A 25,024-nucleotide genomic window follows, 5' to 3' on the forward strand; every position below is an offset into this window, starting at 1 on the left:
CTTACTTCTCTTCCGTTATTCATCACCTGCCATTTACAATCCTTTACTGGTTTTAATTTTTACCCTTCTCATTTCCACTGTGCTGCTTGTCCTCTGAACCCCTTGGCCTTTATCCTCTGTTTTCTGTTTACTCTTTTGTGTGAACTAGGGGCAAGATGTACTCAAATTAGGAATACCGATATCCTAATTGCGTTCTTTCTGAATCGCAATTAGGAAATCGGTATTCCTAATGTGTGAAACTTTTTTGAGCTTCATTAGCAATTCCTAGTGGGTCGCAAATTGACCCACCGCATGCTTATTAATGAGGAAAATAAAAATTGATTGAGAAATCGTAAACGTTGTAATTTACCTATTTGCAGGGTTTATTACAGCTAAATCCCTTAGTACATCTGGCCCTTTAACTTACCTTCCACAAGAAAGTGTAGAGTGATGAATATTGAGGTAGTCATTCAAGTCTTAGGAGAAAGTGCTAATGGATCTGCATGTAAGATACTCTTTTTTGGAGTGTGTTTAATTTTTAGAAATCTCAATGTACAGAGTTGGTTACACAGAGATACTGCCAAGCATATCCATTCGCCGTTACAGTTAGACACAGAACCGTTATGACGAGACACTGAAGATATGTCTTGTGTTGTAAAGACAAACATCAAGGGATTTATCTCCACTTTTTTGGCTTTAAAAGCCAAGAAAGCGGAGATAAAAGTTTCTCCCTATTACCTAGATGTCGCTAACACTAGTTAGCGACAGCTAGTAGGAGATAGCGACCATCTTGGGCTCCGCTTTGCATGTCAGTGATATTTATCACTAATGACATGCAAAGTGGGCGTGCCAAGATGTTAGCGACTGGAAACAGTCGCTAACATCGCTATCTCCTATTACCAACTTTCGGAGATATTCGCGCTAAGCGCGAATATCTCCAAAAGCTAACACCTGCCCTGAGCAGTTTTTAGCCATGTTATCCAATGGGAGGTGGATAACATGGCTAAGAGCATTAGCTCGGTAATGCATGAATATCGCTGACTTTACAGCGATATTCATGCATTTCCGCCGATTTTTATCTCTTAGGAGATAAACCTTGATAATAGCAAGGCTCCTAAGCGATAAAAATCGGCGCAACACGGCGATAAAATTATTGCCGCTACGCCAACATAGCGATAATTATCGCTAGTTGTTGGTAATATGCCCCAGAGTGATTTTGCAGAGAAGTTTATTCCGTAACGAGAACCACCAACAGACACTGCCAGATCTCTGGTCTCCAGCCTCTAACTGCCTCAACACAATCTCTAATTAAATACACCGCATCTGTTATGTGACATGATGAAATGAAAAGAAACAGCATAAAAACTTTGGAATACAAGGAATAAAACTCGTTGAAAATTGATAAATTTGTTGAAATTCTGTTATGATTCTGGCATTGCTGTGCGTCCGGTATAGGGGTGTCATGCTGCTCCGACCTTTGATTAAGTATTCACAACGTGGTACTTGGGCAGACCACGGTAAACCGGGCAGCACGCACACTGATGAAATTGAAGAATTTTGTGGTGAAACACTGGAAGGCAGGTATGCACTTGGACACCCCGCTCTTTTGAATTCAGAAAAATATCAAAAATACAACTGTTTTCAAACAGAAAATGTGCTTAATGTAACGAATTGCATATAATACACATTTCAGAATTAGGAAATTTACAAATTCATAAATAATGTTCAATTTACTTTTATCTACCCCAAAATAAATAATTTCCGAAAAATTGTTACTCTGCCTACACATATCTTGCATTTTTGCAATGCATTTATCTATTTGCACTAATTTAAGCTTTGTGTTCACTATCATTAATATGGCGGGGAGGATGAGTTCAGGTTGCAGAAATGGTATTGTGCTGTCTCCAGCTTTGTTGTGTATCATCAGGTGTTGTAGTACGTCATGTGAGCTGGCTGCAACGCTGGCTCATGTATACACATAACACCCCTAGCAACCGACATATAAATTCAGGCTTTTGTGAATTAACAACTGTGTCATGCGTAAAGGCTCAGTGCCTCCGCTGTGCCTAGGTGTGCCCTGGCAGCTCTGTTGTGCCTTTAGCCATGTGAGGCCAGCCTGGCGATAGCAAGGCTGTGTTTGTTATTGTTCGGTTCTCATTCTGGTAAAACCAATGTCTGATCTCAGTCTGCCTTTTCAGAACTTTGGACCTGATTCACAAGGGTAAAGTTACACTTTTGTGTCAGTTTACGATTTTTTGCAATTCACAGTGAAATATTGGGCCATATGTATCAACATTCCGTTTTGCGATTCCAAAATAGCGATTTTTAAGGAATCGCTATTTAGAAATCGCAAAATGGTATGTATGTAGAAATTAGCTTCTTTTTAGCAATTTCTTAAAATTCCTTAATTGCGATTAGCAAATTGCTAATCGCAATTAAGGAATAATTTCCCATTCATTTCTATGGGCCAGGAGGCCCATAGGAATGAAGGGGAAATTTGCGATTCGCAATTAGCTAATCGCAAATTGTGAATATTTTCAAGGGTGCAGGGGTGTCCAAAGGACACCCTGTTGCACCCCTGTTTTCGGCATGGGTGCACATGTGGCTCACATACATGCCCTAAGGGCATGTTTGTGCGTCACATGGCACTTAGAAAATTGAAAAAATATGCATTTTGAAAGGAATTCGCAACTTACCACCAACTAGCAGTTGGTGGTAATTTGCGATTCCTTAAGGCCAATTTGCTACTTTTTTTGGCTTCTTACATTGCATTTAAGGAATCGCAAAATTTGCGATTCCTTAAATGCAATCGCAAGATAAGGAATCGCTATTTTGCGATTCCTTATTTTTCAAGCAGATTTGCTTGATGCATACCATTAGTCCAAATTGCATTCGCAAACGCCGAAATTCTGCGAATGTTGCCGTTTGCGAATTCAATTTGGCTTGATACATATGGCCCTTAGAGAGTAGTGTCATTAGTACTGAGTAGTGTACACCCTTCTGGTGGAAACTCTGCACATAAAAAGATAGGCCGTCGTACAGTAGAATACTTGGAAGCATTGCGCAGTGTTATTGTGTAGGAGAACACCATTGGCCTTGCGTGGTCACCCCTCGAACCACCTGATCCCCAGTGGACTGTACATAACAACTACTCCACACTGTTCTTACTTCTGTGAGGCATGTAGTCTGGTTGCCTATTAGCAGCAGGCAAAATGGGGGATAAGGGACAACAAAGATACTACTCGTGAAATTGCTATGTGAATTGCAAAAAATCATTAACTTACACAAAAGTGTAATTTTACCTTTGTGAATCAGACCTTTTGTGCTTGGCTTGCATTAGATGGAAACCTTGTACTGGTGTCTACTTTCAGATTACACTGGAGGATCTTCTTATTCGGGCATTTGTCACCCACAGACCCTTCCCCTATGTCATAACTGCAGCAGGAAGGGGTTTCATGGTTAGAAAACCAACAACAAACATAATGTTACACCACTTGAAATGTCTTCACCTGAGCCTTGGAGTGATGATGACATGCTGTGGCATCTGGTTCAGAAGAAAGGCTCCTGTGGTTTCTGACTCAGAAGGAATGTATGCAAGGCATGCATGTCATAACACTACACTGCTTCCTCCTCAGGGAGCTGAGGTTCAACTCATAAGAGCTTCAATCCCTAAAGTAGCAACTAGAATGACTCATAAGAAACTGTAGGCTGTATCTTTGCCAAAAAGCAGTAGCTATGTCCTAAATCGGTAGGGTTGACAAACATGTTATCCCGGTGTATGGCCTGTTTGCCTGCTGGTGAGGTGGCTCACAAGTTATTGATAGGTTCCTATTCTCACATCTGTTCTACACATCAAAGTGGAGGTGCACTTGAACCAGGGTGTGTATTTCTCCTGTGCGGACGTGTGTGTGGATTGATACTGTGGGGTAGTGGGGTTCCAGAGTATGCAGATATCATCACATCATTGGACAACACATTCTTCACACCATTTCACATGTGTGTAGTTTGTTTCTACTTGCCGCTATGAAGAGACTGTGAAGTTGCCATTGTCACAGGTTGCTGAACATTTAGGAAATGGGCAGTTTGTGAATTGGAGTAGGAGGTACAGAGCCATGTCTATGACCTGCTGAGTCTCCCCTAGTTATTTTGGCTGATTGCTTTATCTTGTTGCATCTTCTATTAGTTTCTTCTTCTAATTAAATATCTTGGTCTGTTTGCAAGGAATAATTCAAGAATGGCCACAAAAACAAGGTTGCAATGCCCATGATTATGGCGACTTGTCAGAGCGTAGTGGACTAGGGGTGCTGGCTAGCAGAGGTGAGTATAGGACAGCACACTAGCCTCATGCCTCTGGCAGCAGAGTGGAAGGCACTCACCTCTTTGTTGATTCTTCGGAGCTCTGTGTTCTTGTTCAGTAGCAGCAGCTTCTCCTCATCCGAGGAAGTCACCGACATGCTCTCGGAAATGACTGTCACGTTCTCCTCTGAGTCGTTCCTTTCGAACAGGGCAGGATCGTGGTGTGCTGCTGAAGATGGCTCACTAGAAGAAAGTGGGAAGAGAAGAAAGTCAATGAGTGAAAAGAATGAAGTCCAATTATATTTTTAAACCTTTTAAATTTTTTAAATTTGTGAAAAGTGTATAAAATGTATGATATGAACTTTTATGGTGTTCCTAAAAATTGAACATCCGAATAAAGTCATTTTTGATTTGATTTGATTTGAAGTCCAGTCTCTCCTCTGCATTTACAGCGAACTACGCTTGTCTGGGTCTCCCTTCCAACAAAACTTCAAACCATTCCAGACTGGTTCCCAGCCTGTCTTGATCTTAACCAGACCCTAATTCAAACACGCCTGATTCTAGTGTAATCCAGAGAGATCTGTAGGGATTTGCCAGAGACCCTGAAGGTAATAAAAGGGGAAAAGTAATTAGGTATCCTAGAGTCAAATTTTTCTGATGTTTCAACTTTGTGTCTATCACCACCCACCTCAGTAGCAAACAGGAGGCTGATGAGTGACAAATGACGGGGCAATAGGTTAGCCTTTTGATGGCATTAGGGATCAAAGGGTGTGTGAAGTCACTTCCATTACCCTTAACATTTTGGTGAATCAGCCTCCGCGGTGTAAACCCCAAGCAGACTGGAAGGAAGTCTACAATCTCCTCTAGTCTGCCAAATGCATCTAATCTCAGAGCATCGCTTGTACAATGCTGCAGTTGTTCTCATAAGAACTGATAAAGTTAGTAGGTCTGACATGTAATTGCAAGTCACTCTTCATTTATGATCAGTGTGTGTGTGGTGGGGGACAGTGCTTGAATGCAAGAATAAGTTATTGGGTGAATGACAGGATGCACGAGCAAAACAAAGATGAGTGATTGAGTACATGAGTGAATGAATGGAGCATCCACTCCTTGACTCGTTGACGCATTCACACACTCGCAGAACACAATATCACACACTAACACCAATTCACCAATCAATAAAGAGGCAAAATAATACAGCTAATCGCCAATACCATAAAGGTGGGAGAGAAATGCTACTATGAGATGATCCCAAAAAATCTGACAGACACTCTCAAAGCAAGGGATAGAGGGGCTAACCCAAACAAGCAGTTATGGTAAACCCAGTTCCCTGGGGAATACGGGATAATCCCATTTCCTTCATATTTGTCCAGACAAGCAAATGGCAGAAAGGGGAAGACACTCTCTGTATATTATTTACGTCAAGCAGACCTTAAAATGCTGCCATTACTCTGAACTTGACTCATTCACTCGGTGCATCGGTGAACACATCTGTGAAGTTCTGTAAATTGGCCAGTGCGGCCATTTTACCAGACTAAATGGTGTAGCAGAAATAGCATCACACATCTCCCAACCTACAATGTCATTGCAGGTCTAGTATCGCATGCCCTTTGCCCCCACTGAGGGGTCGTCACCTTTCTCTTATACAACCTTACTGAAAAATCCAGGCTGCAAGTATATTGATCAACAGTCACTGATAATAGACAAAAACACCAGCTACTCAACTTTGAAGTGGTGACTTTCATAATCCCTTAATAGCAGACATCAGATTAAATAAATCACATGGATTGAAGAGCAGTCTGGGTGATTTTCAAAAAGAAACATGGGTAGCATTTGCTGCTCACAACCATCTGTAAATTATGCCCCTGATAGAGTACAAATGCCCCTTATACTATACCTATGCAGCTGTTGAATGAGTGTAAAATCAACAAGAGTAAGTGTAGCCGATTAGTGCATTTACAAGTCACATCAATGTTTCTGGTTTATGTTTTTTCATCCAACAAGAAAGGAAGTACCTATTTGGTTTTCCTTCCTCCCCGAAGATTTTGGGGTGTCCCTTGTGTTTCCCAACTTGAAACTACACTCAATGCACACATTTTGTGTGATAGAGTTATATCAGTATGGTGGCAGCGACCATACAAACTGTTTGTGAATACTGATACAGTTCTGGTTTCAAGGGTGTTAGTGAGGATGTTGGACAGACGTATTCCCCTTATTGGCAGCAGATTTTCCCAAATTGAAAGTTTCAGTTACCAACATACTTCTCCAGAGATCACAACTGGGGCAATAGGCACATAAATGTATTTTCTGAACATCAAAAGGGAAATAAGGTCAAATAAAAGTTTTAGATTTGGGCACTCTGTAAAATGACCCTTTTTGGTTTACATCTTGTTTACTGGGCAAACCACAGCATGGCAGTTAAAATACAGCTGAAATCACAAAGTCTAAGAATTCCAATAAGTTCTTTTATCATGTCTTCAGTAAAATCTCAGGCAATTTAGCAATAGCCATGCACGCCCCTGTCTTTAAAAACAAATTACACTGGGGATCAGGAGGGGAATGTGAGCAACTAGTTAGTACACCACAATATTTTTCACAAGGAACATCATTACTCACCCAAAACTCCATCATTCAATGGTGCTGTGTAACACATTAGTTCTTGCAGATATGCCATCTGGCTGTCCAGGAATTTGAGGTGTTGAGTGAGGCTGTTAATACTTGCGTTTTATATCCACAAACAACTTGAGCTGGGCATGAAAACAGATTGAAGCTTTACAGTTTAAAGCTTTGTCTTCTCTTTTTTTATATGGAGTGGGTCTTTCACTCACATGTGTGTGCCCCTGTTAAAGCCTTTGCTTCTCTCTAGTAGGTACATTGTATTACACCTCAGCTGAGTAACCTTTCTAATCCTTTATTTTCCATGCTAATGAGGTTTTGAAGTAACATATACTAAAGCTTCTGAATGCTTCCAATCAGGCATTGTGCTCAGCATGTGTTGCAACGTGGGTTCTGATGAGTGCCTTCACCAGCTCCATATAAATGCTATGAGGGGAAATGTCCATTCAACTGTCTTTGCTATGTACCGGTAGCAAAATCTGCCTTTCCTCTTTCAAGTGTTTTTTTATAAACATCATTCTCTGAAATGTACTGAATGAAAAGAAATGACATAATACTGAAAACGACACTTCTTCCTTGGTACAAAGTTGCACTTTCACACCACAATCTCACAAACAAAGCAAACCCAAACCTGGAGCGATGGTGAACTAAGGTTGAATGTAAAATATGCAAATGTCTTGCATTTCTCTGTTCCACACAACGCAATGTCATGAATGTTGAATCTCAGTTTCACTGCTGTTTTAGCTTATGACTGAGTTCATTTCTGCATGTTCTGAAATGTTCCACAACACTGCAGGAAATCTGAGCGTCAGCCTAGTGAATCTCTGGTAGCTATCTATGCCATAAGGTATATGGTCATAGAAAGGTCACATGTATATCCCTCTTATTTGTTTTGTTATTTAAGAGTTGTGCATAGGGCAGACCAGAACCTTTAGAGTATCACTATACTTTACAAAAGAGATTAAGAAGTAGCAAACATGATGCAGATCCAGACAGGGGAAGGCAATAATAAAGAGTGGTAATACCACGCTGGGTTTGTATAATGATAGTGCTGTTGGTGGTGGAAGAAATTCGGATTTTAAGGGGAAAGTTTCAGCTTGAAGTGTGTGGTCCAGGCTAGATCTTATTGACTTCAGAGAGAATCTCCACATCACTGGGTGGACATTTTTAGGTCCAGTTCAGTCTCATCTGCATAGAAATGCTAATTGACGTTTCAGTATCTTTGCAAGGAAGCGAATATTAGTTATAGGGCAGAAGTTTGTAGGATCTCCAGGATCTTTAGGTTATTCTGGTTCTGGCAGCTTTTGTCCGAGTTGCAGGGAGAGGAAAATCTTTGGAAGTGGTTAGCACCAGAGCAGGTAAAGGACATGTGGTATTCTTTTTAATACTGAATAGTTTCTTAGGATGATTAATTGTTTGATTAGTTATTTGGTCGTGTCCTGAGCTTTTGCTCTAAATATGTGCTAATGTGTTGTTTCTTGAGCTGCCTGTCAATAGACACGTTTCCAGTTGTTGGGCTTTGCTGCCAGCTTTTTCAGTTTTATGTAGGACTCTCCTTTCTTTATTTAGTTCCTTTGAGAACCAAGAGGCTGCCATTTGAGTTTTCTGTCTTTTCAATGTTTTAGGAGCCAGGGGTCAGCAATCGTTGTCATAAACCACACATAGTAGTCGGTTAGTTTATTTCCATCTGACAAATTCAAAAAATATGTCTTCAGATGTTTTGAGGAAATGGTCATGCGTAGGTTTCTCAGCTCTGTGGTCCATATTATTGGTCTTTGCAGTGGACACTGATAACAGTTTTTCTTTTTCACTTTCATCAAGATTAATACTAAAGAGTGATTGGACCAGTCAGAAGGCGGATGAGCTATGATGAGGTCTAGAGTGGCTCCTCCTGAGTTAGTTGACTGAGAATAATTGATGTAGATCGCTGTCAAGATATGAGGAGAGGAAATAAACTACAGGGCCATTCTGGTCACTTCAAAGAAGATTAAAGTCACAGAGGAATGTTTTAAGGATAGAGTTGATCTCATGATGGATTCAATTAGATGATCAGCAAACTCTGAATTTCCTGGGGTGCCATATAAAGCGCAGTTTGAACAGAACAGGATCAATCACCATGAGATTTGTTCAGAGACATTCGAATGATGTGTGGTGTTCGTTGGTGAGATTTATGCACGAGATAAAGTCTTCGAAGATGATTGCCTATCCCCCTCCTGTTCTGAGCATTCTGTTGTTGTCAGGACAAGTAACTTGAGGGCCAGTTGTATGGATTCATTAAGCTAGGTTTCCAAATGGAAAGGGATATCTAGGCCATGTTTTATCTGCTATGTCTAGACTGTTCTTCAATAGCAATCTGCAGTTATGCAGGAGTCATTTTAGCAGTGATGGAAGCTGGACAGGACTGGGAGTAGACGACGTTTGAGTGTCAATCAGCTTGTTGTGCTTTATATCTTTTGCTGGGGTGAGCCGGTGTTTTCTTTCTCTCCCTCTGGGGGCGCTATCTTGGGGTATTCTGAGCAGGATCCCACTGTTATAGTCACCTAGGCGTTCTTCAATGTCTCCTCTAGAGAGGTATAGTGGTGTTTTCCTTTTAGAGAGAGATGGGCGTGTTATCGTTATGCTGGGCTCCTCATTACATCAAGGGAGACTCTTGGGTGTGGATACTGAAGGGCAACATGTTTGTCTGAAAGAGAGTGAGGCGCCATGAAGGTTGGAAGTGATGTGTGATATGGAAGTCACACTAGACTTCATTTGGGTTCACATTCTCTTCAAAGAAGAATCCCTCAAAGCCTCTCTGACCAGCAATAGAAAGGAATGAGAGAGAAAGAGGTAGACTAACCTATAGAGAGAGAGAGAGAGAGAGAGAGAGAGAGAGAGAGAGAGAGAGATGAAGGGAAAGAAAGAAAAAGAGAAAGAAAATAATACAGTGAGATACAGTTAGCAAGAATGAAAGAAAAGTCTTTGTGTTTATGTGTTAAGCCTATATTAAGTCTCATTTGGAGGGAAATGTGTGAGTGTATGTGTTCACCTGCATGTCCATAAGGGGCACATGTGTAAAACTGACACAGACAAACAGACACACACCGATTCTAAAGGGCCATAAGTAGATACTCAGGCAAATAAAATCAATTGGTAATCATCAAATCGATACCTTTTTAACTACCAAAATCAGGTAAAGAACATCAAGTCTGGGAATAAAACTCCTGCCACATTAACCAGTCATTAGAAATCACTTCATCTTGACACCCTTTTCACATGCACATATGTTAATAGTTTTGTTTTGTAATATACATAAATATATGAATATCACCGCATTGGTGTCTTTATTGCACAACATGCCATTGTGTAAAAATGTATTCTTCACTCAGAAATCATTATCATAATGACAGCCCCCAAACCCCTCTACAGAGCCTTACCATTGTCAGGGCTACTAGGATTATGCAGCATGGAAAACTAAATTATATTCATGTTATAAAATTATCTAAATTATGTAGCAAAGACAAAACATTATGTTGCACAATATCTGGCCGAATCATGGTCATCCATTCGAGCTAGAAATATGTTTGTAAACTCTCCACATTTTTCAGCAGCAGATGTTTTGGGCCCACTGTATGTTGCGGTGACATAATGACATACATACACAGACCCACAACAAAACCTAAACATTATCATTTTTGTCAGTGCCCATTGTTAGCACCCCTTTAAAGAAAACAACATTTACGAGCTAGCCACTACAAAATAACCATATAATATCAAAAACATGTAACAGGGAGCATGTCTTATATGGTACCACTTGACATTTTGCTGTACTGCCCTACTCGGTCTTCAGCCTCCTGGTTTATGATGTTACCATGTCACCAGAAGGCCAATATCGGATCATAAGATATAATTAAATATATATATATATATAGACCAAGGGGGACCAGAGGAGAATCGTCGATTAAACCTGTGCTAAGACTCCGGATTAATAAACCCTGCACCTTACCAGCATATTAAGCCACTGCCGAGCAACACTCACCCAAGCCCACAGCATTTTGGGAACTGTAGTTGTGGCCGAACTACAGCAAGGTTGTACTTACTTGACCATTGGTCAGCGGACTGCCGCCAATGGCAGTGACTCTGGTGATTTAAAGGTGGGGGAGGAGTGATTCTTGGTAATACAGCAGCATCTGAGGAAGGCCGTAAAGGCAGAAATGCCTCATGCACACGCTGTTTGAATTTAATTAAAGATTCTTCAAAGTCATCCCCCGAGTGGCCTCTACCTGTTTCCTGATGGAGTGGGTGTTTGTGGATATTTTCGCGTCGGCCAGAGACGCGTGAGAGGCCCCGTGCTGCGAAGAGGCCGGAGCTTCACTGGCATCCGCTGCATGCAGCTCTTCATTGGTTCAAGGGATTGAACAGACTCCGGCCCGCCCCGAAGCACACGCCTGCACCCTGGACGGCTGCGAGATGCAGCATATCACTGATATGGACAACGGGTTCACTGTAATTCCGTTTCACAATCCAGCCGGCACACGTGTAACGAGGCTAGAACGCCAAGGGGGACCAGAGGAGAATCGTCGATTAAACCTGTGCTAAGACTCCGGATTAATAAACCCTGCACCTTACCAGCATATTAAGCCACTGCCGAGCAACACTCACCCAAGCCCACAGCATTTTGGGAACTGTAGTTGTGGCAGAACTACAGCAAGGTTGTACTTACTTGACCATTGGTCAGCGGACTGCCGCCAATGGCAGTGACTCTGGTGATTTAAAGGTGGGGGAGGAGTGATTCTTGGTAATACAGCAGCATATGAGGAAGGCCGTAAAGGCAGAAATGCATCATGCACACGCTGTTTGAATTTAATTAAAGATTCTTCAAAGTCATCCCCCGAGTGGCCTCTCTACCTGTTTCCTGATGGAGTGGGTGTTTGTGGATATATATATATATATATATATATATATAGCAATCCTTATAGATAACAATGGAAAAAGTTATCTGCACATAGCGTGTTAGCTTCTAGCAATAAATAAATATATGTAGAGAGATAGAGAGAAAGAGAGAGTGCAATAGAGAGAGCAAGAGTTCTTAGAAAATTATGTTATGCTTATTTGTAAAGCAAAAAATTGCGCGTTTCAAAAAAGAATTATGCAAACACAACTTCTCACATGGAGCTTGGTTATATTTTAGCAACTTGTCAAATGCACTGCCATCATGCCCCTATGCAAATGAGGAAACGCTCTCTCTTGATTGTTCTGGCGCTACATGTGTGCCAGCACTATCAGTAATACCGAAGGGGACGTATTATACAGCCGTTGGTTGTGATGGGAAGATGGAAGGGGTTGTGAGTGTTCTAGGCAATACACTGTGCAGTTTGGTTCTACATTGCAATGTGAATTTTTTAAATTTTAAGCACCTTCAGAAGCTAAGGCTTGTTGAAGACTTCATTTACAGGCTAAACAGGTTTTACCAGGAAAAGAACAAACAACAGGAGTGGAAATTCCAGAAGTATTTTGGGAAATCCCAGGCAACATCCATCCTAAGGTCAGTCAAGAACACTTTGTGTGGTCACACAGGTAGGTTGGGGAGGAGGGTGCGATTTAAGTTTGTAATTTGTTTTAAAAAAGTTTGAGTCATATTGGAATTGAAATGTAAAATCACATTTACCATGCTTTTGGCTCCCACTGGACAGATCAGCACAAAACCTTCCACGAAGGAGCTAAAATGGATGAGCTTTTTTATTTTGAAAGTTTCGTGGAGTTTCATTAAATGGCACCGAAGTAATAAAAAATAACTAAATATGCCTTGCCTATGGAAAGCCTGACCTAACGTTAACCACACTGGTATTAGTGCCACCAGATATATATATTACCTACTGTCAGTTGCCAGTAGGTAGTTATAGTTACTTTGGCAACACTTGACGAGTCCTCGCAAACGTTTCAATATTAGTATGATGCTCACTTCAGCTGCTGTCTTGAAAGTTTCGGGGTGATCCGTCATGTGGGGGGTGGGGCCTAAGAAAAGGGGGGGTCCCAAAAAGAGTGTTCCCAATGCAAATTCCTGCAGGGACTTAAGACACAACTACAGCCCGAATCGAAGAATGGAATTACACCAAATTTGTCAGAAAGGTTGCTGTTGGTTCAGAAAGTTACCTTTTTTGTGAACTGGTGTAAATCCGCTCAGTAGTTTTTGAGATATTAAAAGAAATCCAAATTTGGATATATAGGGATGCGGATCCTCAGAGAATCCGACTGCCCCCATGCTGAAATCGTATTGGCTGCCAACACTTCAACCAGGAAGTATTGGCAGACATCTTGTTACTCAACTTCAGTCGAGTTCCACAAAAACGTTTAAAAAAAGAATAAGGGGCAGAGTAGGAATACTCTGACCCCCTAACTGTTATCCTGGCCCTCCCCCGTGACAGTGACAGGGCCAAAAAGCAGGTTTTTTGAACAAGCATTTGCAGCAGGAAAATAACAGAGCAGCAAATCGGCAGCAAAATGTAAATAAAACAAGCTTAGTCTCTTGCGCTTCATTTCATTATAGCCCCTGGCTGGGCCAAGTCCCAGGAGCATGTGAGCATTTAAAAAAATGAAAGGGGCTCAAGGGACCCCCTCCAAGAGCTTACTTTAGCCCCAGGAACCACCACCTCCCCCGGGCTGATGTTAATATTTAGCGGGGGCATGCCGACGCCCCCAGGCCCCAGAGACAACCACCTCCTCAGGCCTCTGGCTATTGATAACATCTAGCTCACTCCGCATCTGGACTATGGGAATTCTTTGCTTATTGGTCTTAACAAAAAAGGGATTCAACAGCTCCAATGTGTTCAAAACGCAGCTGCTAGACTCGTTCTTAATTTGCCCAGAAAAACATCAGGGAAACGAGCTTTAGCGACTCTCCACTGGCTCCCTATACGGGAACGTATCCTGTTTAAAACCATGTGTATAGCTCATCGCATTGCACAAGGCAAAGCCCCGGTTTATCTGCAAAACTTACTGACCATCTACCGTCCCAACGCATCCTGAGGTCCCTCGGCAGTAGGCAATTCCATGTTCCTCGCATTCACAAAGCGCGGATGGGAGGTCGCTCTTTCAGATACTTAGCTGGTAAACAGTGGAATGCATTGCCTATTGAACCCAGATGGAGCCATCGGAAACTAGGTTTCGCTTGAAACTTAAAACTCACCTCTTCCCGAGGAATTAACTCTGGTGGAGTGTCCTCTGCCCTTCTCCTGTCTATGATTGCTTGAATCTCTGCTTTTCTCGTGGACTGTAACCACAGCGCGGGGACACACTGAATATAGTGTAACCATGCACTTTACAAATGTTTTTATTATTATTATTATTATTTAGCTTAGGCTGCGTGGACCCCTACACCCGAGCCCACCACCTCTCCGGTGCTAGTATTAAAAATGAACGGGGCGCACGGACTCCCACCCACCCCAGGGACAACCACGCATGCCCCCCCTCCTGGAGCCAATAATGGCCCTGCAGATCACCACCCTTCAGGGCTGGCCCCTGCTATATCCTGGGGTGCACACCCCTGGGACATAGCTGTTTGCTCTGACAAGCCAAAGCAAACACTACGGTTCCAGTGGGAGGGAGCTGTGAAATTGCTACCGTCCACTAGAAGCGAAGGTTTCATCATTTTCCCTGCCCGCAGACTTGAAGGCAGGGAAAGAGATTAAATATTGATCTTGCATGCAAGAAGCTGCATTTCAAGCAGCTCCCTTTGTGCAAGAGCAATGCTGGCTCCCGCAGGAGGCGGAGAGCCGGCTGGGACCATAGAGGCCTTGATGATCCCCCCGTGGTCCCAGGGCGAGGAGAAAGAGGCAAAATAAAGGTAAGAAAGAGGCAGAAGGAAGTTCAGAAACTCACAGAAAGAGGCAGAATAAAGGTCAGCAACGCACAGAAAGACGAACAATAAAGGTCAGAAATAAGCATAACCCGGCAGGATAAAGGTCAGCAATAAACAAAAACAGGCAACATAAATGTCAGCAACGAGCAGAAAGAGGCAACATATAGGTGAGAAATTAGCAGAAAGAGGCAGAATAAAGACCAGAAACGACCAGCTAGAGGCAAAATAGAGGTTAGAAACGAGCAGCAAGAGGCAAAATAAAGGTCAGAAACGAGCAGCAAGAGGCAAAACAAATGTCAGAAACGAGCAGGAAGAGGCAGAATAAAGGTTAGAAATGAGCTGAAAGAGGCAAAATAACGGCCAGCAACAAGCAGAAAGAGGCAGAATAAAGGTCAGAAACGAGCAAGAAAGAGGCAGAATAAAGGTCAGAAACGAGCAGGAAGAGGTAGAACAAAGGTCAGAAACAAGCAGAAAGAGGCAAAATAAAGGCGAGGAACAGTCAGAAAGAAGCAAATGAAGGCTAGCAATGAGCTGAAAGAGAGTTGGAAGAGGCAGACTAAAGGTCAGAAACGAGCAGAAAGAGGCAGAATAAAGGTTAGAAACAAGCAGAAAGAGGCAGTTTAAAAGTCAGAAACAAGCCGAAAGAGGCAAAATAAAGGCAGAAAGAGGCAGAATAAAGGTCAGAAACAGGCAGACAGAGACAGAACAAAGGTCAACAAAGAGTACACAAAGGCAAGATAAAGGTGAGAAACAGGCAGAAAGAGGCAGAATAGAGATCAGAAATTAGCAGAAAGAGGCACAATAAAGGTCAGAAACGACCTGGAAGAGGCAAACTAAAAGTTAGAAAGGAGCAGAAAGAAGTAGATTAAAGGTCGGAAACAAGTCAAAAGAGGCAAAATAAAGGCAGAAAGAAGCAGAATAAAGGTCAGAAATGAACAGAAGGAGACAAAAGGGAGTCAGAAACAAGCAGAAATAGGCAAGATAAAGGTGACAAATGAACAGCAAGAGGCAGAATAAAGGTGAGAAATGGGCAGCACAAGGCAAAATAAAGGTGAGAAAAAAGCAGAACAAGGCAAAATAGAGGTGAGGAACGAACTGACAGAGGCAGAATAAAAGTCAGAAAGTAGCAGAAAGAGGGAAAATAATGGTCAGAAAGTAGCAGAAGGAGGCAAAATAGAGGTCAGAAGCGGCAGCAAGAGGGAAAATAAAGGTCAGAAAGAGGCAAAATAAAGACAAATAATGAGCAGAAAGTGGTAAAATAGCGATATAAACGAGCAGAGAAAGGCAAAATAATGGTTAGAAACTAGCAGAAAGAGGAAAAATAGAGGTCAGAAGCTAGCAGAAAGAGGCAAAATAGCGATCCGAAAGGAGTATAAAGAGACAAAATAAAGGTCAGAAACTAGAAGAAAGAGTCAAAATAGAGATAAGAAATTATCAAAACGAGGCAAAATAGAGGTCAGAAACAAGCAGAAAGAGGCAAATAACGGTCAGAAACAAGCGGAGAGGCAAGATGAAGGCCAGAAATGAGTAGAAAGAGGAAAGACAAAGGTCAGAAACGAGCAGAAAGAGGAAAAACAAAGATCAGCAACGAGCAAAAAGAGGCAAAATAAATTTCAGAAGTGAGAAGAAAAAAGGCAGAATACAAGCAAAATCCACTCAGGTACTCATGTATACACTCACAGAACAACACAGACACCCTCACAGCCATTCACAGACCCAGTCAGACTCTCATGCACCCACTCACAGACAAACTCAGACATGTGCACCTACTCACAGACCCAGTCACACACTCGAGCACCCACTTACAGAATCACTCATACACTCCCTCACACACTCACAGACCTACTCAGAGTCACAAGCACCAACTCACAGACCCACTCAAAGACTCACAGACCCACTCAGAGAATCGCACACCTATTCACAGACCCACTCAGACACTCATGCACCCACTAACATATCCACTCCGACACTCATGCACTCACTCACATATCCACTCCGACACTCATGCACTCACTCACACACTCACTCAAACGTTACAGATTACAGTTAGGAAATAACATTAAAAAACCAAAGCCATTCACTGGAAAAAAACAAAGGTTACAGAGATGTTATAGTTAGGAAATTACATTTGAAAAACTTAAAAATTCACTGGAAAAAAACAAAGGTAACAGGGACTTTTTTAGTTAGGCTCATATTTCACTCGTACAAAACCACAGAAATTCAGCAGTTCTAGTTACCTGAGGTTAACTATTAATTACGCCCCACAATGCACTGGTTATGAACTCACATATTACATCACTCATGACATGGTTAGTGACATCACTGATGACATCTCAAATGACATCACTGATGACATCATCAAGTGAGTGTGTTTAATAAAAGTTTCTGATTCTGAAAAATATATACTGAGCTAAAATATATACTGAGCTACTGCATAAGTTAAATTATTATTTCTGTAGTACTAATGAGTTTTTGTATTTCTAACATATATCATCTGAAGTATAATCCAGTTTTTAAAGCTGGTGTGGTATTTGTTTGAGTGAACTAGCCTCTACGATGACACATGTCCCCTGCTGATGTATGTGCATGGTAGTGCTTTATGACAGACTAAGCTGTTCATTGAGACTTCACTCCACAGTAATTGCTGAGTATAGTTCTGTTTTCTGACATACTGACCAGTTTCCTTAGACCTTTGTCCTTTCTGATGAATGCAGTAGTATGACGCATGAGTAGAAGACTGAAGGCCTCATTTATGAGGCCATGCGTCGCTTTTACTCCACCGGTGCGTCACTTTTTGTGACGCACCAGTGGTGTAAAAAATGCACCTTGTTGAGTCATATTTACAAAGTGACGCATCTAGGTAGATGCGTCACTTTGTAAACCCCTGCGCCACATTATACCTGCGCCAGGTGTAATGTATGCAAAGGGGGGCGTATTGACGCAAGAAAGGGTCGTAGAAGTGACGCAGTAAAATCTATGAGATTTCACTGCGTCACGTTTAGGACACCGTTGCGTCAAAATCTTGCGCCTGCCTCACAGCAGGCGGAAGACTGACGCAGGCCCTTTCACATGGGGCTGGCCCCATGTGAAAGGATGCATTGCTGGAGTTGCGTCACTTTTGTGACACACTCCAGCAATGCATCACTTTCCTCTAAACACTCTACTTTATTTTTTTACTCTATTTTTTTACACTGTTTTTCCTCCTGGTGCGCTCAGGGTGCGCGTACCGGAGCGCGCACCTGGGAACGCACCCAGCGCTTACACAGAGAAAATTTTAAAAAAATAAGTTTTTTTGCCCTTCAGGGTCCTTCTAGGCCCCCTCAGAAAACCTAGGGGGTCAGGGGGTTTCTACTCTGCCCCCTTTTAATTATTTCCCCCTTTCTTTTTCACCTCTTGTGTCTCGATTCTACCGAGACACAAGATGGCGGACTCTCCGGACTGTTTAGAATGTTGACAGACACCCGACAGCCAATCAGCTTTCCGTTCACGCACTCCCGTAGCGCACCGGGTGCGCTCCCCGGTACGCGCACCTGTGAGCGCTCGGAGAGCGCCTATAGATATATATGTGTTTTTGAAGTTCATTTTCAAAAAAACCACTGGAGCAATTTTCAGCAAATATAGCAAAGGCACATCTGCGTACCAGTCCCTACAATTTTGCCAAGTTTGGCGTAATTCCGTTCAGTGGGTCGGGCTGTAGACTTGTCAGACCGTCCTATGGAAATTAACATGGGGAAAACACGTTTTGGGACCCCCCTTTTTTCTCAGCCCCCACTTCACGAATCCCCTCGAAACTTTCAGGGAAGGAGCGGAGCGGAGCTGGTCAAAATTTTGGAAAATTACACACAAATTCCTCAACCGGCGCCAGAGTTATTCCCAATAGAATGTTGCGGATTTCCTATGGTAGCCAATCCTAACTATAACTACCTACTGGCAACCGCAGGCCTATATATTGTTGATACAGAATTCCCTCTTCACCACCATCAGCATGGCTTAATTAACAGTTTGCATGGGCGATTCCCTAGGGAACAAAGTGCCTATTTTAATTTTTACTGCTGCATTTTGTGAATATGTCAGAAAGTGAAGGTTGTGTATGTCCCATGTCTTGCTAAACTTCCCAAATCTAATCAATGTGCCTTCCATATATAGGTGTTCCATAATATACGAATACTATGGTGTGGTGGAGTCCAAAACAGTATTCTAGATCATCAGTCTTTCATGTTTACTCAGCCCTGATTTCTGTTTTTTGTGTGCTTGATCCACACGGAGTAGATCGTACAGACATTTTGGGGTGGAGTTCTGAGTGCAGTGTCTGGCAACAGAGGTATTTCCTTCAGTTGAATGGAGAATATTAATGCTCCTTTCAACATTGTCACTTAGGGCCTAATTTAGATCTCAGAAGATAAGTTACTCCATCACAATGGTGATGGATATCCCGTCCGCCGAACTATTAATCCCATAATAAGATATAATATGATTTATATTTCGGTGGAAGGAATATCTGTCCCAGCTGTGACGGAGTAACCCGTCTAAGTGTTCTAGATCAGGCTCCTTAACGACAACCAGGAACCACATACTGCACTGTGCAGCAACGTGTCCTGAAATCATACAGTTGCATGCCTCCTTTATCCAATACCAACCTTAACGCACCAAACGCAACGTGAGCTCCACTGTTATCACTTAATAATAAATACAATAATGAATCTATCTTCTTATAGCAGGCCTCAGGTATTAGCATAAGCATATTTGTAGCTTTTCCAGCAATCTGAAGGGCTATTCGTCTCATAAGAGACATAAGAAATTGTAACCATTTCTTGACTGAATGGTTTTATTCAATAGTAGCAAAACATTTGTGTTGTACACGTCCATCATATCATGACTCATGTCAATCCTCAGACACCTGAATGATGTTTACTGTATATACACCAAAATTCCATATATCAATCCATATGGTAAAAGTGAGCAAGACATATTATTGATATTGTCCTAGGGATTTTTAATAAAGAGCAACACATCATCAGCATACAGTGAGCTCATGTGCATTTCGCGCCCACAGTTACTCCAGCTGCTGTGAGTCTACACCTTGTTATTATTCCCATACACTCCATTACCAATTCAGAGATTTACAAGGACCGCAGACATCCCTGTGTTTGGGCACGTGTTACCTTCCATGCCTCAGAAGTCACATAGGTAGCTCAGGCTCTTGTCTGAGCCCTCAGGTACAGCAGTCAAGCCCATCAGGTGTTAGTTTCAACTACTCTAACCCCATAGAATTATTTTTGGCTCTATATTGCCAACTAACTGTTTCAAAGGCATTCTGTGCATCAAGTCTCATCAGAGCATAGGGAGTCTCTGAATCTTGCAGATAGTCCATACGCGGGGACGCAGGCCTAATGTTGGATGTGGTGTTAAGGCCTCTTATGAAACTGCATCCTCATACACCAACCCATTGCTACTACCGGATAGTCTGTTTGCTAAACTCTTCTCTCACACATCCTTCCCCTGGTTTGTCTTTTCATTGTATGTTTGCTCTTTCACATAGAATGTGAGGACAATGCTTTTAAGCTCAAGCAGCACCGTGTGACCTGGTAAGCGTACTATGTAAAGCCGTTATCGTCTACACTGAATTGTGGTGGGGAGGCTTTACTAAAATCCTCCTGCCTCCATGATGACGTCTTTGTTACATTTTGGGTATGAGAGACCTTGGGCCTCACTGTAACCAGTATGCACTGGCATATGGGTTGGCGCCCCAAGCGTTGCTGCCACATGCCATGTGTATCTCACCCAACTACTGCCAGGTGTGATGGATGCCATGGCCTGTGACCACTCCTATACTCCATCAGCAGCATCAAGATCAGCTACCACCTGACTGAATACACCCACGACGTCCATAAACTCTAGTACAGGCATACACCTCCAGATCACAGCTCCCTAGGTGTTGTGCTTTGCTTTGAGGTCAGGAGCAACAGTGCGCTTGCGCACACACCTTATTTGACACTGATTTCTGCCTGTGCTGATCTAACCAATCATGTTGTAGTGGTACCTCTGCTCACATCAATGAATGTCCTGTTGTTAGTGCAGCAACAAGAACATCCGCTGATATTTACAAGTGTCTTGCACCTTCTACTGACGCAAGCGGCTTTACAGTGCTTCAGCGCGGTGAGGAGTGCAAAAACTCTGAGGAGTGTCAATTTAGACTAGAAAATCTGCTAAACTTCATCTGTGTTATGTTGGGAACACTGAATTAGAGCTTTTGACTGAAACAAGAACATTCATAAACTTTGCTAATCGCTCTGTTACTTTGTTGCCCCTGATACGTACACAGAATGTTTCTGCTTATGTTTTTGCTGTGGAGACAGGGTTAGAGTACAGAATGCACTCAGGTCCAATGATTAAGCAAAACAGCAATATGAGTAAATGGGAATCTGCTTGTGCAGATATCACTTCCAACAAGGAGAAGAGGGTTAGAGGTGCGAAAAGGGGGCCTATGAGGCCGGTGTGACACCCACATTCAAAAACTCCTCAATCGAAGGTGTATGCCTGGGGAAAGGGCCAGAGTGGTACAGGATGGAAACAAAGGTCCCCTAGCCGCGAAAAATCCTGCTACCTCAACTCATCCTGTCTTATTGCACAATGAGGACAAAAAAAAAAGCGTACAGAATGCAGTTTACCCTCTGCCAAAGTTCCTGCAAACCAAAGGAGAACCTCCACTACAAGGGAGAATATGGAAGTTGGATGCTGTTGTGCACTATTGAAGGACAGAAAATGCTTGTTGAGAGATGTAAAAACATTCCTTTGTACTACCAGGGTTCAGACTGGCAGTAATTGTATAGGAGACTTTCATGTATTACTGTTATTGCAGTCTTGATAAGGTGGAAGACTAAACAGCTTCAGGCGTGATACTGGAATTAGCCAGGTTTTGGCTCATTGGCATGAAGTGGAAGATTAAAATAACCAGGGGGCATATTATCAAGGGGGTTTATCTCCGCTTTTTTGGCTTTAAAAGCCAAGAAAGCGGAGATAAAATTATCTCCCTATTACCTAGCTGTCGCTAACACCAGTTAGCGACAGCTAGTAGGAGATAGCGACCATCTTGGGCCCCGCTTTGCATGTCAGTGAAATTTATCACTAATGACATGCAAAGTGGGCGTGCTAAGATGTTAGCGACTGGAAACAGTCGCTAACATCGCTATCTCCTATTACCAACTTTTGGAGATATTCGCGCTAGGCGCGAATATCTCCAAAATTAGCGCGAATATCTCCAAAAGCTAACACCTGCCCTAGAGCAGTTCTTAGCCATGTTATCCAATGGTAGGTGGATAACATGGCTAAGAGCATTAGCTCGGTAATGCATGAATATCGCTGACTTTTCAGCGATATTCATGCATTTTGGCTGATTTTTATCGCTTAGGAGATAAACCTTGATAATAGCAAGGTTCCTAAGCGATAAAAATCGCCGCAGCACGTCGATAAAAATATTGCCGCTAAACCAACATAGCGATAATTATCGCTAGTTGTTGGTAATATGCCCCCAGATTTTTAGCTCCCTGCTTAAGTCTCTAGGGAGATCAATTAATTTGATGAAGCTTTGGTGAGGATGGGGAAAATGTCTGAGCCTAATGCAAATATAACACTAGGGATACACATTTTATGCATGTGCTTAGAGGGAGTCATCATCTATGGCATGCAGTTATTGCACAATGGCAGATGCAATGGTATGAGGTCAGATAATAGTGAAAGTTGAGATTAAAAAGATAAAGGAGCAGTTATTGCTTTTATGGGATTCGCAACTTCCTGATGTCATTTCAACAGCCAAAGATATTGAGCAAACAGAATGATAGATGAAACCTGTGAACGAGGACATACATCAGAGGAGAAATGTGCAATAAGTTGTATCACTATAACATAGAAGATACTTGTTTAAGGAAACATGATGAAATGGCCTGTTGTAAGTGTGGTACATGAGTCATTTTACATCACCCAAAACATTTCCTGAAATCGGTAAGGACTGCAAAAACTGTGATAATTTGCGACATTTTGCAAGGGTTTGTAAAGATGTGCGGAAAGGCGAAAAGTTCAACAAACCTAAAGTAGTGCGTGTGTCAGAAGATAGTGAAAGGTTAAGTTACAGGAAAGCCACAAGAGTAGAGTCAGAGTCAGGAAAAGGGTTTGTGGTAGCTGTAAGTGATAGAAACAGGAAGAATGAATCAGCAGGAAAGATGGGTCCACCAATGCGTCAAAAGTGAATCCTGGGGAAGGAAATTTCCTTGAATTCCGATTCTGGTTATCCCTGGATAAATGTCACCAAGGAGTTATTTGTGGAGGAATTTGGGCCTCTTTTAAGCTTATTTATTTGGAACAGTTAGAAAATGACGCTAAGGCCCTCGTAGGGCATAGCTTTGGCATGTTAGGTTTTTATAAAGTAAATCCCACTTTCAAGGACAGAGATGCAATTACTAAAGTATATGTTGCTATTAAGGGAGGGAATGTTCTGGAATTGTGTATTAGCTTAATGGGCTCCTGGGGGTGACACTCGCAGAGTGTTCACCCCCGGAACGTTTCGGGCACATGGTACGCCCCTTTCTCCTCGTGGGTGCCGGCGTCAGCCAATTGGTCAGGCGGCGCGAGGCAGCAGGACAGCTCGAGCGTCGTTCGCGCCTCAGGCACTTTCCAGAAGGCAGCGACGGCATTTTCGAGGTGTTTTGCCCACCCTCCCGCCCTCTTTCTTTTGTTTAATAAGATCGTATTCATAAAAAACTTTTTGTTCTTTGATCATAATGTATGTATTCTATATTGTGGTGTCGCTTGGACAGGTGGCAGATTTGGAGGACAGCAAGACAGGCAGGAAGGGGTTTTTGGGGGCATTAGGATTAGGTTTCGGCAGAGGGAAACAGGGGAGAGAAGTTGGAGCCAAGAGGTAGGCAGGAGACTGAGTTAGGCGTTTTGGGAAGGAGGTTTAGTAGGTACGAGGGGGGAATTAGTGGTTGGGGGGGTTAGGGCTTAGGGTTTTGGGGTGTTAGTTTAGGAAATGTTCTGTATATAATATGTATGCATTTATTATTCTGCCTACCTGTCCAATAAAGCGGCCTTTTACCCCATCTTGGTCTGAGGCGTGGTTATTGCCCGAACATTCATTGTATGGAGCAAATGCTAATTGTAAGAGTCTACGAAGGATGACTGAGTGGTCAAGTCTTTTCTGAAATTGTTCACTGGAAAGCTACGAACACTCAGGAATTTCTGTCACAAAATTAGGTTGAAGCAAGGAGTGATACCTGTAAAACACAATCTAAGGGGTGTGACTTTAAATGTAAGAGCAGAGTTTAAAATCATGTTGGAAAGACTGATTGAGGATGACACTGTATAAGAAGTGTAGTTGTCAGAGTGGGTGTCGCCCATTGTCTTAGCCAGAAATGCTGACAAGCGTTATTATTATTATTACTATACAGTTCTTTTATAGCACATGGCTACCCAACCAGGGTTTTCCAGCGCTTTGAGAGCAGGTCGATCAGCCTAGGAGGAGCTAAAACAACCACGTTTTCAGTTCCTTGCGAAAGGTGGAAAGGGAGGCACAGCATCTTAAGGACACCGAAGGACATTCAATAGCCTAGAACCGAGAAAGGACAATGATCGATTGCCCATCAGGAGTGCGAGCCGGATAGTATGGATTCACTAGTTTTTGCAAGTACCATGGACCTGAGCAAGAGCGGATCTTGCACATGAAGCAGTATGCTTTGAATTCTATTCACTTGTTCACTGGGAGCCAGTGGAGTTGACAAAGAAGACCAGTTGTTGATGAGGTTTTTGAGAGGCGAAACAGGAGCCTGGAGGCAGGATTCTGTACACTCTGCATGCGTCGTAAGGTAGCCTTATCTGCCCCAAGGTATAAAATATTGCCATAATCGTCTGGACAGTATCATGGCCTGGACGACTACTCTTTGTGTAGAGAATGGGAGTAGCCACGGTTTCTTTTTCAACCATTTCCTAGGAGCAAAGCATGTGGAGGCAACTTCATTGGCTTGTGGCTTCATAGACAGGGTGGAGTGAAGCAGGAAGCAGAGGTTCTTTACTTTATTGGAGGGAGTCGTTGGAATTCCCAGCACTGCTTGCCAGTGCTGTGGACCCCAGAGTAGGTGATTCTTACCCAACAACATAACCTTGGTCTTGTCACCATTTAATTTCAGGGAGTTCATAAAGGTGGCGACCAAGCCAATGCAGGAGTTGAGATCTTCCAAATTAACTTCCTGCCTAGACGACAAGGGGAAAATCATCTGGGTGTGGTTGCAAATATGCTTTCCACCA

At 42.6% G+C, this 25,024-nt stretch overlaps 1 protein-coding gene across 1 annotated transcript in view; it reads right to left on the reverse strand.

Annotated features, from left to right (window-relative positions):
* Positions 1–25,024, reverse strand: part of LOC144784801 (uncharacterized) — a 137,507-nt gene that overhangs the window by 67,704 nt on the left and 44,779 nt on the right. The window contains exon 3 of the mRNA XM_078663843.1: positions 4,356–4,518. Coding sequence (XP_078519969.1) covers positions 4,356–4,518 — 163 coding nt within the window. The remainder of the gene's footprint in view (positions 1–4,355; positions 4,519–25,024) is intronic.

This window comes from Lissotriton helveticus, chromosome 10, assembly GCF_964261635.1.
Source record: "Lissotriton helveticus chromosome 10, aLisHel1.1, whole genome shotgun sequence".
Classification (NCBI taxonomy): Eukaryota; Metazoa; Chordata; class Amphibia; order Caudata; family Salamandridae; genus Lissotriton; species Lissotriton helveticus.